This window comes from Panthera leo, chromosome D1 (genome assembly GCF_018350215.1).
Source record: "Panthera leo isolate Ple1 chromosome D1, P.leo_Ple1_pat1.1, whole genome shotgun sequence".
NCBI lineage: Eukaryota > Metazoa > Chordata > Mammalia > Carnivora > Felidae > Panthera > Panthera leo.
Window position 1 is genome coordinate 47,535,046 of NC_056688.1, and position 12,789 is coordinate 47,547,834.

At 35.9% G+C, this 12,789-nt stretch overlaps 1 protein-coding gene across 1 annotated transcript in view; it reads left to right on the plus strand.

Moving 5' to 3' along the window:
• Positions 1-398: 398 nt before the first annotated feature.
• Positions 399-12,789, plus strand: part of LOC122201112 (disks large homolog 2-like) — a 1,368,059-nt gene continuing 1,355,668 nt past the window's right edge. Inside the window, exon 1 of the mRNA XM_042907026.1 lies at positions 399-424. Coding sequence (XP_042762960.1) covers positions 414-424 — 11 coding nt within the window. The 5' untranslated portion in view covers positions 399-413. The remainder of the gene's footprint in view (positions 425-12,789) is intronic.

The following is a 12,789-nucleotide window of genomic DNA, read 5'->3' on the forward strand; positions in this document are numbered from 1 at the left end:
TAGTGTAGGCCATATATTTTGATTTCTATGAAAATTTCTGTGTGTAGGTACATTGTACTTCTGACACCTCAAAGTTTTATTCTCACTAAAACCATTTGAAATAGATGAAATTCAGTAACTTTAGGTTTTTTACTTACCTAATACAAGTGTTTTCTAAACTTCTCTAAAGTAGAGATAGTACTGTATATTGCACAGACATACACATTAGTTGATTCAACTAAATTCACATACATTGCCACATACTAGAGATATGAAGGTGAATGAGAGTTTCCTTCCCTGAGAAGTTCACATTGCAGTGGGACTTAATGGAATAATGAATGTTTACCATTGTGATGTAAGCAAACTCTGGCAATAGAGGTGCGTGGGTAACTATGCCCAGAAAAATTGAGACTCTTGAACTAGATCTTCAAAGGATGAGTAGGAGGTAGGAGATCGCTGTTAATTAGAGCATAAGGCATGCAAATAATGAAAGTCCATGATTTTGTTTTGGGAATATAAAATACATCTGCTGCTTACTGTGTTCAATGTGGGAAAGGTAAAGTTTAGAAAGATAGGGTTTGGGGGAATATGGGAAAAATCTTTATATTTTCTATTAAGAAATTTTGGACTTGTCATGCTTGGTACCACCACCAGTTTAATTCTTCTGAAGTTTTATTTAAAATTTTTTTTCAACGTTTTTTATTTATTTTTGGGACAGAGAGAGACAGAGCATGAACGGGGGAGGGGCGGAGAGAGAGGGAGACACAGAATCGGAAACAGGAGCCATCAGCCCAGAGCTTGACGCGGGGCTCGAACTCACGGACCGCGAGATCGTGACCTGGCTGAAGTTGGACGCTCAACCGACTGCGCCACCCAGGCGCCCCTTTTTCTTCTGAAGTTTTAAAGTAGGGGTGTGTCCTGACCAGATTGGTGTCCTTAGGAAGATGGTTCTGGCAGGAGAATTGGAAGATGGCCTGGATGTGCAGGCAGACAAGATGGGGAAGAAAATCTTAGGACACTTTTGTAATGTTCAGAAAAGAGAAAGGGAAGGGCAAAAACTAGGAAAATATTTTGGGAAGAGAAAGGAGGAAGCCTACTAAAGTGATCATTAGGGAGGGAGAACCTAAGACTTTAAAATTTTCAGTTTGGTTAACTGATTATTAGCTATTCTAAAAAATTTGAACAGAGAAGAAATTTGGAGTAGAAAATCAGTTTTCTTATATTGGGAATGATGTCCCAATGATACACCTTGGGGGGTTTTCAGTTAACAGTTCCATGTGCCCTTCTGCATCTCTAGTGCAAAACACTAAGCGGAAAATAAATTTTGGGTATCCTCACCACATAGATGGTGGTTGCAACCACAGGTGTGGGTGATATATCCCATGGAGACTATGAAAAATGTAAAGGGCTAAAGAGCTACGGACAGAACCTTGGGGGATACCAGAGTTGTGGGGAGAGATGTTGTGAAGATGAAATCAGATCATGTGCGTGAAAATATTTTGTAAGTAGTAATGTGCTTTCAGGTGTAAGTGATTATGATGATTATGGATTTCAGCTTCTGTAAGAATTACATAAGGATGTATTGAAACAGGATAGTTGCCATTTGAATCTCAGAGGCATTGTGAAGATCTATCAGCAAATTTTTTATAAGCATTTTGCATAAAAACATTTCAAATGCTAAGGTAAAAGAAGCCTTTGTCAAGACTAAGTAGGAGCCAGAGTTCTTAGTTTTGCTTGTTCCAACTGTAGCCATGGATTTGCCATCTGGGAATTCGTAGTAACTGTAAGCAAGTATGTTACCACTGAGTCATCCCCCATGGAGTACTGGAAAAACAAGGCCTGGGTCCAGATCTCCATTCAAGAATTTTACAAAACTGCCTTCTAAGAAAGCCCAAGAAATTTTCATGAAACATATTGGTTTCAAATTTGTACATAGCTTTTGCTTGAATTTGCAATATTAAAAATTTTTAAGGTTACAGAAAGAAAATCAAATAATTCTTATCATTTATGTGTTCAGATCCCAAAATACTTTCAAAACTCATGTTTTGTATTTAGTATTGTAAATTTAGCATTAGTTTTTGATAGTTGACTGAACAAGTATTTCTTTAGTTATAACCTATGTTGTAGTACATTAGAAATAGCTATTGAATTTGAATTGGAATACATGAGATGGGTATCTTCTACCTCTGATAATTGTTGATGTCAAGCTTTGTTTCCATGGTCTTCCGTTACACTTGGTCTGCAAAATGGAAGTAAAACAGCTAACTTACAAGTCTGCTATATAAATTAAAAGCCCCTTTAACAACATGAACATTTTAAGATGTAAAACATTTGGTAAATCTACAGGAGTATCCAAATGTGAAATTTTAATTATTAACTCTGTCATGACTTTTAAAGAAAGGATTCAGTTTTAAAATTACTGTGGTCAGGGCGCCAGGGTAGCTCAGTCAAACGTCCGTCTCTTGGTTTCAGCTCAGGTCATGATCTCATGGTTTGTGGGTTCAAGCCCTGCACTGGGCTCTGTGCTGGCAGCAGGGAGCCAGCTTGGGATATTCTCTCTCCCTCTCTCTGCCCCAACCTTGCTCCTGCTCTCACACTCACTTGCTCTCTCTCTTTCAAAATAAACATTAGCAATTTTTAAAAATAAAATCATTGTGGTTGGTACATTAATAGAGTTTAAACTTTTACTCAATGTTGAGTCTTGAAAGGCCTCCATTTTCTAAGTTTGAAAGAGTACTATTTGGAAAATCCATAACTGGATATTAATTGTGTATCAAAGCCAACATCACCTTTAGAAAGAGTATGGTAACTTGGCTATGACATCTCTCATCCTATTGATTGTCAAGATAGATGGTGCAACGTATTTCCTCCTCACATCCTTCCCAGCTTGTGACCCTTCTGAGTCCTTAGGTTTATTTAAAAAAAAATATTTAATGACCCCTACTCTGGTCACACCCACTGAAGATTGTTGTAATTTTCAATGGAATTTATTATATAAAATGACATGTTATGGCTATTTGTGAAGGTCTTCTTTTTTCTATTAAGCTGGTAACATGGCATGAAGGAGCAAGTTTTCAGTTTAATTCTTAATTTTTTTCAGATGAAAAAAAATTTATCCCATGTTTAATCATCTGTTTCATACAGGGGCTTGCTAAGCATCTGAAGTGGGTGGGGAGTAAGGTGGGAAGAAAGGGAGAGAAGAAAGGACAGAAGAGAATCAAAAGCTTTACAGAATAATAATACATTTTTATAATGAACCACAATGGCCTTGAATACTGTATAGTGCAAAGTAATCCTGAGGTTGATCATTTGATATCAAGAGTTTTAAATAAAATCACATTTAAAACCTTAAATAGCCCATATAGATAGGAAGCCAGACAAATAATAAAAGAGGAAAACTCCCAAGAAAAAGATTTTCATTTCTGTTGCACAAGATTATTTTTAAATGTGTGAAAAGTGGATTGAAGAGCTAAATTCATTTCATTTTATCTTCCATGATCCAGTTATGCACGATCATAATGTTGTTTCTTTTTACAAAAATAGCCACCAAATTTAATACTGTGAATATATACAGTGTTACATCTATAATTGGTTTCTTTATATTTTTAACCACTGAGCTTTATGATCTCAATAATATAGTTGACTAATGGACATTTTCAAATTGTTAAAATATATAGAAGAATGTATTTCTTGTGTAGATGAATGTAATTCTCTAGTTATTTGTCTTTTATAGTGGAGACTAGAGTAAAAGTATCTTGAAGACAGGCCCTCTTTTACTTACCATTGTATTCCCAGTGCCTGTAAGAGAAGTTTAGCACATAATTAGATACAGAATATTTGTAGGTTGAATTGATGGCTATATCACCTAATTTAATTGACAAGAATAAAGGTGGTTTTGATGTTTGAGTTAGGCCTTATGTGTAAGTTTAGATTCTTAAATTCATATCCATGTATTTGATAATGAAAATGATTTGAGAAAGAGAACTTTGACGTGTCTTGATTGCCAGAGAAGAAAAGGTTTCAGTAATATGGTCAATATTGCTTCTAATAACATGTATAAATCATTAACTTAATCTATTAGTTCTACAAAATAGGTCATAATAGTTCTTATTATCAGCCATTGTAAGAAGTCAAAGGTCAGAGAAAATACTCTTAATGATCTAAGGCAGATTCTCTCAGCCTAGAAATAATTCCCAAGAAATTAAGTCATGTTCCAGAAGACACTGCATTAACTGTTTCAGGCCACTAGGGTACAATTGAGTGCACTGAAGCTGCACTTTACCAAATGGTACCCTAGTGGTCTCACTCTATTACTGAAGCTTCCAGAAGGGCCTATGTCTTTCCAGAGAGCAGTTTAAACGTTGGAAAAATCTGGTCCAGTGTTTATTTTCCCAAGGTGATGCTTGAAGGAAGTAGCTAGTGAATAGCTTTACCTTGTAGCACACACAGTTCATTCTTTGTGTAATGTACCTCTGAACAATGAAGATGTTCCCTGCTTCCCTTTTGCTTACCGCCATTTCCAGGGAAATTAAAATAGATTATGGTGTAGCTTTATGTAAAAACTGAAATTTTCATGATATAATGTCTTACATAATCCAATAATATTGGTACTTTGGAAATTCTCTTAAGGCAGAAGGGGATGCTGGGGGTGAGGGAAGAAGGGAAGTTATGAAAGCAAAAGGTCCTATGTATATTTTTATGTTAACAGTATTCCACAGTGGGGTCCCTTGGGCCCCAGTAATTGATACATGCAAGTGAGATTAGCTACAATTTTAGTACTTTATCTTTTAATTTACTCATGTGGGCTAGCTAGGAGGCAACATTGTTGAAATAATTGAGGCTGTGACTCAGATTTAACATTTGCTACCCAATTAGATTTTCTTTAGGTCAACCATAGCAGATCAAACTTTGCCTTCAGCAAACCTTCCTCAGATCTATTGTAATTTCATCAAAGAGTGGTGAAACATGGTACTAGATGGGGCTTAGTGTTTGAAGAACCATCCCACATTCATTTTTACATTTTTCATAGGTTTTGATATTTTCTGAGTGTAGCATCAGTTTTATTCATTAAATTCTTTTATCAAATATCAAATCACCTACTAGTTAGTTCTATTGGCTAAAGTTTAAAGCCCATTTTTAGTGCCTCCTTTCAATACTTCATTACTCACGCAGTTACCCATTCACAAAACATTTGAGTTCCCACCACATAGCTTCTGAAATAGTGCTAGGGATACAAAAATGAATAAAACTCAATAGCAGTTTTCAAGGGGTTTTACAGTTGAGTAGAGAAGACTGTGAATGAAGAGTTAATATGCAACACAATAATAGCTAAAATAGATGTATACACAAAGTGCTTCAGAAACACAGAGAACCAATGACTAAATTCAGTCTGAGCCTTGCAGGGTGGGAAACATACAGAAGAGTAACATTGTAGTTGAGCCTTAGAAGATGGGTAAAGACCTCTTAGAAGAAAAGGCAGAGTGGAGTGAGAAAAATTCCAGGAAGACAGAGGGCCATGGAAAAGAACACAGGAAGGGGAAGGGGATTTGTTAATATCTGGGAATGAAAGCCATGCAAAGAGAATTTCCAGGAAAGGGTAATCAACATTGTCAAATTCTCCAGAAAACTCAAGTGGGATAATTAAGAAATGATCATGAATTTGGCAATGAGGAGTTTTGTAATGTCGAAGAGTATTTTCAGTGGAAGAATGGGACAGGAGATCATTTTCTATGAAGAAATGGAATTGTTTAATAAAGTCGGCCCAGAAGAAATTGAATGCTCTCAAGCAGATAGGGAAGGAGATTGACAGGATATTAGCTAGAGGAAAGAGGATGGTCTATAAATTGCTTTGGAGATTAGGTAGATTTGATATTTGAGGCTAAGAAAACAAATTAGCAAATCAAAAATATGAAGATAAAAGTTTTAAAAAGCTCCTTTCAGTAATTTAGTGGACTATTGCAGATGATTAGATATTTATCTTTCCCTGCCTTCTCAATTATATTTGAGTACTATATACTTACCCAACAAAGTTAGTCATGTAAAAATGGGGTAAAACAAAGTGTATTTTAATTATATGCAATGACCCTTTGTATTTTTACATCTTTGCAACCTGAAACCAATGTTGTCAACTTTATTTTTCACAGTAAGATTTGAGTTAGTGAATTGTAAAGATCCACTTTCAAATTTCAAGTTTGCTGTCTTGAGGATAGATAAGTAGGGTTAATTTGGAGATAGCCTTCAGTCCTTTTCATATGTGTTCATATGTTTTCCCAACAATTAAACTTCACAGGGGTAGAAATTATGTGTTCTACATGATCTCTGGACCATTTTACGCAGTATTTTTCACACAGATGTCGAGTCAGTGTGAATTATCTTAAATGCTTTACTTTAATGATATTATAAACCTTACACTCCTGCTTCCCAAGGCTTCAGTATTGGGGAAGGTGATGTAAATGAGATGTAGATACTTTTCCTTAAAAATAAGCATCTAACTTTTATGTAGTCTTTCCCCCTCACTCCCCTTTTAAGGGATATCATGTTAAAATCTAATCTTCTCTCCTGGAAATCCTTGGAAGATACTATGATGAGCATTCCAGTAGAAGAGTATTCATTCTAGTAGGATACTTGATTAAGAAGATCTTAGGAAAAGTGATCAGGTTTCCCAGATATCAGGATACATGATGATGAAAAAGAAGAATATAAAGATTATTTTAGTTCTAGGAGAGTAAAGGAGAAGAGCATACCCTCTTTCTAGGCTCATTAATTATCTACTGAATAACATAAGATCTTTGAATAACTGAATCAATAAACGTGTTTAACTGTATTGCTTAGAACATCATTGTTTATAATTGGAAACACTGGGAATAGCCAACATGTTTACACATTGTGGCTTATTTATACAATGGAATAGTATATGCTAATGAAAATGAAAGAGCCCCCGGTAGAGGCTGCAACACAGATGAATTTTAATAATAGTGAGTAAAACACTACATAGTAAGATTCTACTGACATGAAGTTCAGAAGCAGGCAAAATAAAAATACTTTTATTTAGGGTTACACATCTGTAATAAATACACAGAAACAAAGGAATAATGAACACAACTCTGGGGGTGTTGTATGATTTAATTGTGTGGGTTCACCTGATGCTTCAGAGACCCTGAAAATCATAGATTTCTTAAGCTGGTTGATTGGTACATGGAGGTTCATTTTAAAATTTTAAAATAAGGTATGTATGTGTTCATGCTATTTTTATATGAATAATATATACATATATATTTTGAAAGCATGAATTGGGAAGGGGCAGAAGGAGAAGGATAGGGAGCCTTGAGTAGGTGCCACACCCAGCACAGAACCCTACTCAGGGCTGGATCTCATGACCAATGACCTGAGCTGGAATCAAGTCCGATGCTTAATTGGCTGAGCCACCCAAGCTCCCCTGCATGATAGATTTCTTAATAAAATTGACAACATTGTCTGGCATAAGGTGAGAAGTCAATAAATGGTAGGTTGTATTATTACGATTATTCTTCAAAATTTTGTTAAATGAATCACAGCTTGTATGAAAGATTGATTAGATTTTTTTCCCAGATGTTCTGCTGTTAATGAAGACATGGCATTATACTGGAGATTTTTTTCATTTTTTCAAATGATAAAGGAAATTTATCAACTTGTGTAACTAAAAAGTCTAAATGTAGAAAAGGCTTGGAACATGAACTGATTGAGATTTTATAATGCCATTAAGGTTTTTCCTCTATTTCTCAATGATTTCCCAGCCTCTGGCTTCCTAGAAGTTTATAATCAGGCTGGGTTTTGTAGCAAAACAAGAGTACTTCCTGAGCTTAACAGGGCTCCATGTTTCCTTCTGCACATTAGATTGGGAGAAAGGATATCTTTTACCACAAATATCCATCAAAGATGTATGCCTTGGTGACAAAATTCTTACTGGACAAACTTAGGTCCATGTCTACTATAGCAGGAAATCGTGGAAGGAAAAATATCTACTGATGTCTTTAACAACCATTTAATTATTTAGAAACATCTAGGTAATTGGCTAAATTCTCCATCTTCATCTCCATATGTGGAACAATTTTGGGGGATCCTACACTTGTTGCAGAACCTGGATACTGTTGGATAATTTCTTGGTGATAGAATATATTACAGATCATATCTTCTGAATTCAGAATAGAATGTCTAAAGTGTTTATGAAAGGTAATGTTTAAATAATTTGGTGTGTCAATATTTCACTTCCTATATTTTCACAAAAAATTCAACTCAGTCTCTCAGTTTCTTATTTGATTTTTTGAGACAGAGCATGCATGCACATGTGTGAGTGGGGGAGGGGCAGAAAGAGAGGAAGTACCTCCACATCCAGCTCAGAGCCCAACACAGGGCTTGATCTCGCAACCATGAGAACATGACCTGAACCAAAATCAACAGTCAAACACTTTACCAGCTGAGCCATCCAGATGTCCTAACTCTTAATTTCATTGTTTCCAGTGTTCACTCCTAACTGAACAGTCAATAAATTAATAAAAATATATTGAATGTCTACAATGTATCCATTAAAGATACTCAAAAATTTTTAATATTTAAAGTTTTGTAAATGACAGATGCTCTGCTTATATGTATTTCCAGGTTCTGTACATATTGACTTCTCAGACTTCCTAAGACACTAGTTACTCCATATTCTCAGCTGACTACTAAAATACATACCTTTGTCCTTGACACATGAACTCAAAATACTTATCTCAAACTATAATTTCAGATTAACCAATACTCAGTAACTATTTAAAGTTTGGCTGAGAGAAATGGTGATTTTGGAAGATGGTCTTAAAACCCCACAGAACTTCGCACAGAATATCGAAAATTTACTTGCCTCTCACTCCAGCACTGGTGTGTCCCACTGACCCCCAAAACTGCTTTATTGATGCATAGTGTGGAATGATGCTCTAAGTCAGTATGGTAAAAGACAGATAGGAAATCATTGGCTTGTCTACTGTTATGTGCTATCACTATATTTATCTTTATGAGAACCTAGGAAAGAAATACTTATGTGGCCTCATTTGATTCCTGAGTAGTTGGCCTTGATCTTCTCGGTCTTTTTAAAAATAATAAGGTCACGGTGAATCAGGTCACTGATTGTGTCTTTCTCCAGTCATAAACTAAGATGTTTTGAATCATACTTGTGGCCCTCTAGCATATGTTCAATAGCTAACTATTTTTTTTTTTTCAAATTGTATCACTGGTTTCGTTAGGTCTTCCCTACTTCTCTTGTCTTTTCCAACTTCTAAAAATACATATTCCTTATATAATATATATTATGTGTAATGACATAAAGCTATATAGTTATATATAATTATGTATAGTTATATATGGTTATTACATATATAGTTGTATAGTTTTATTACATATAAATTTATATATTGAATACAAATTTAAAGATATAAATATTCAAATTTATTTAGTTAACTCTATATTTAAGTTTATTTATTTAAATATTAGATTTAACTTTTAGATGAGAAGGTTTAAATAACTTGTCCAAAGCCCTATAACTTACAGTGGAACCAATATTCAAATATAGCTTTATCTTTCTGACTTGAAAGCCTGTGCACTTTCCATATACCACATTGTTCTTTATTGAGTACCCATTATTTGCTGGACACTGTTCTGTTTACATGGTGCTCAAGAATGAATGAGGCAGTCATTGCCCTATGGAGCTCTCTGTCTTACTGAAGACAGTAGAACTAGAGTGGCATAGCTAAGGCGGGGAGCTCAGTCTTCAAGAGGTGTCAGTAGCTGTTGAGAATAGCAGAGTGACTGATCAATTCTTACAACAATGTGAAGGAAGGGGAAATGTAGAGAAAAATAGTTAAGTGAAATTCAAGACCAGATTTCTGCCTCTGTAAATCTGTCTCCATAGGAACACAGACCAATTACCATGAAACAGTTAAAGAATAATTAGAAGCCAGAGTTTTGTTGATGACCTTGACTATACCAGGGTTTAGAGAAGAGCAACAGAGGGTGAATGAGAGCAGTCAAGAAGCTTTACCCAGGAGGCCAGGCTTGAGAGCCTTAGAAAGATGGGAAAATTTAATCAGGCAGAGAAAGGATGGTATTGCATACATAGATTTATAGAATCCCAGTGACTATAATTCAATTGAGAATGTGTTCTATAAGCCTCACAGAAAATTGGTTTCATAAAATTCTAGACACTTTGGAAGTTACTCTTAAATTTCTTTTGTGTGTGATGTATAATAATCAATGAGGTCATAAACACCCAGAAGCCTAGGGTGTTCCTTTTATTTCTCTGTGTTGCCCAAATGTGCCTAGGACAGTGTTCTAAACTAACAGTTTCCAATAAAAACTTACTGGTCATGACATCACCTTGTGAGGTGATCATTATAATAGCATCTACTTGCACACAGTGATTGTGTCCTAGGCAGTTCTATCCATACCATTTGTAGAACTTGAAGCAAAAGTACAAATGCAGGCCATGTACTAAATATTTAAAAGTCCTAAGTCAAGTTAACAAACTGTTAGTGAATATGCTTAGTGTTCCTACTTCAACACATAACCTTTCAAAATGAACATGAAAGACCAGGTTCAAGGTGAGACTTAGGGCATTTTCAGACTCTTCAGAATCCCTAGCCTTAAGGAGATAATGAAGAAGGGACCTGAGACCCTGGGCCAAGACCCCACTTACCCCCCACCCAATCCCACCAGCTTTATCCAGCACTGGCTCAAGACTCACCCTTAAGTTTATAGATATTCCAGCGCATTCTTATAAGCCTCACCATCTAAATTCACTCATCAGATTAGGGGTACATATACCAATGGGCTGATCTACCATCAGAATAAGGATTAGGGACCTAACTAGGGTCTAGAAATGAAACAATTTGGACTGGGGGTTCAGGTCCAGTTCTTGGTGGGAAGTGCTTGGCCTCCAGGTAGATACATGCCCTTAATCTCAAAAATTCCACATTTTTGTGAGGAGTTTCTGCCAGAGGAGGGCCAAGTGAGGCATTAAAAACAATTTTAACATTTATTCATTTTTGAGAGACAGAACAGAGCGTGAGCTCGGGAGTGGAGGAGAGAGGGAAACAGAATCCAAAGCAGGCTCCAGGCTCTGAGCTGTCAGTACAGAGCCTAATGTGGGTCTTAAACTCCCTGACTGTGAGATCATGACCTGATCCAAAGTCAGATGCTTAACCAACTGAGCCACCCAGGCACCCCTGACAGTGAGGCATTTTAAAGCAGGTGATCAGGAGCAATACCTGTGGCCAAGTTTTGTGCCAAACAATTCAACATTTTATTGGTAAGAAGAATTAATATTAAAATTGTTTAAACTGGCCCATTCAAGTTCTGAAAGATAGTACATAAATGGTGAATTTAGGGTTTGTATCCTGGTCTGAGTGACTCCAGAATCTATCTTCTTCACTTTAGTGTTTTTCAGGCACTGAAAAACCTACTTTATTGTCTGGTTTCTCTTTCTCTTATTTTTTCATCTTAGGTTATAGATGGTGGGATGGGTAAAGGAGCTAGGGTTGGCAGGTATAGGGAAGGTGTGAGTGCACTAAGGCACATGGGAATTGTGAACCTGAAATTGGTGGGAACCAAAAGTGGAGGGGGAAGATGCAAGAAAGTGACATTACAGAGGGGGAATTAAGATTAATCCTGTAGTTTTAAAGTACTGGCAACACGCTTTAAACATTTAGATCTCTTAAGGGAAAGTTGGCATAAGTCACTGGTATTATTTTCATTGTAGACAGTTTGAACACATCAGCATAAAAAAGGTATAACTTGTATTCAGCTATTAAAAATTAGAAAACAAATATAAACTAAAAGTACTTCATTCATTCAGCACCTATTTAGTAGGCATTTATTATGAGCCAGGCACTGGAGACATAGCAGTGATTAAGACCGATAAATCCCCTTTCCCCATAGAGGTGCATTCTAGTGGGATGAACTGAATATTAATATTGATTTTACTAGGAAGGAATGGCATTTTGCTGAAACTGAGTCTCTACTCCCAACATAGATAAAATTATGACAGCTTTTGTGTTTGGCATGACCGTACCTTACCACATATCCTACGATGACTCAATTCTCTGGCTGTTGGTCAATATTCATATTACTGTTAAATATCCCATGTACCAAATGGCTTCTACAAGGCAGGAACAAAGCATTTATATTTATATGCATTAGTCATTAATCATGACAATTAAATAATAAGTACTGTGCAATTATAATCACAAGCATTAATGTAGACCCTGGAGTCATTGTTACTACTTAGTTATAGAGTGCCATTAAGATGATCCCCCAAATCTTATTTAATTAAATATATTATTATACAAATAAAAACTTAAGAAATGTAGAGAATTCCAAGATCCATAGGAGATACCACATAACCTGGTTTGACAGATACTGTAATAAGTGATGCTTTCTATTTTCTCTCTCCGTATGACTTTTAAGACCATCTGACCTACTTGAGGGTAGGGACTGATTGCTTTAGATCTGTATCCACAATGTTTTTCATGTATCTAACACCAAGTAGATACATACACATGGTTTTTGAGTGAATGAATGGAGGGATGATTGATAAGCTCTGGGTTCAAAAACATTCATTTTTTTGCTATTGAAATCTGCCCACCTGATCCTTATTAGCAGGATAGAGATAATTTTCAGTTCTAAATATATGGCTGTAAATAGTCAACACTATGTTGTTTTTCATTAATACTATTTTAAAAATAAAATTACACGGGCTCCTAGGGTGGCTCAGTCTGTTAAGTGTTCGACTTCTGCTCAGGTAAC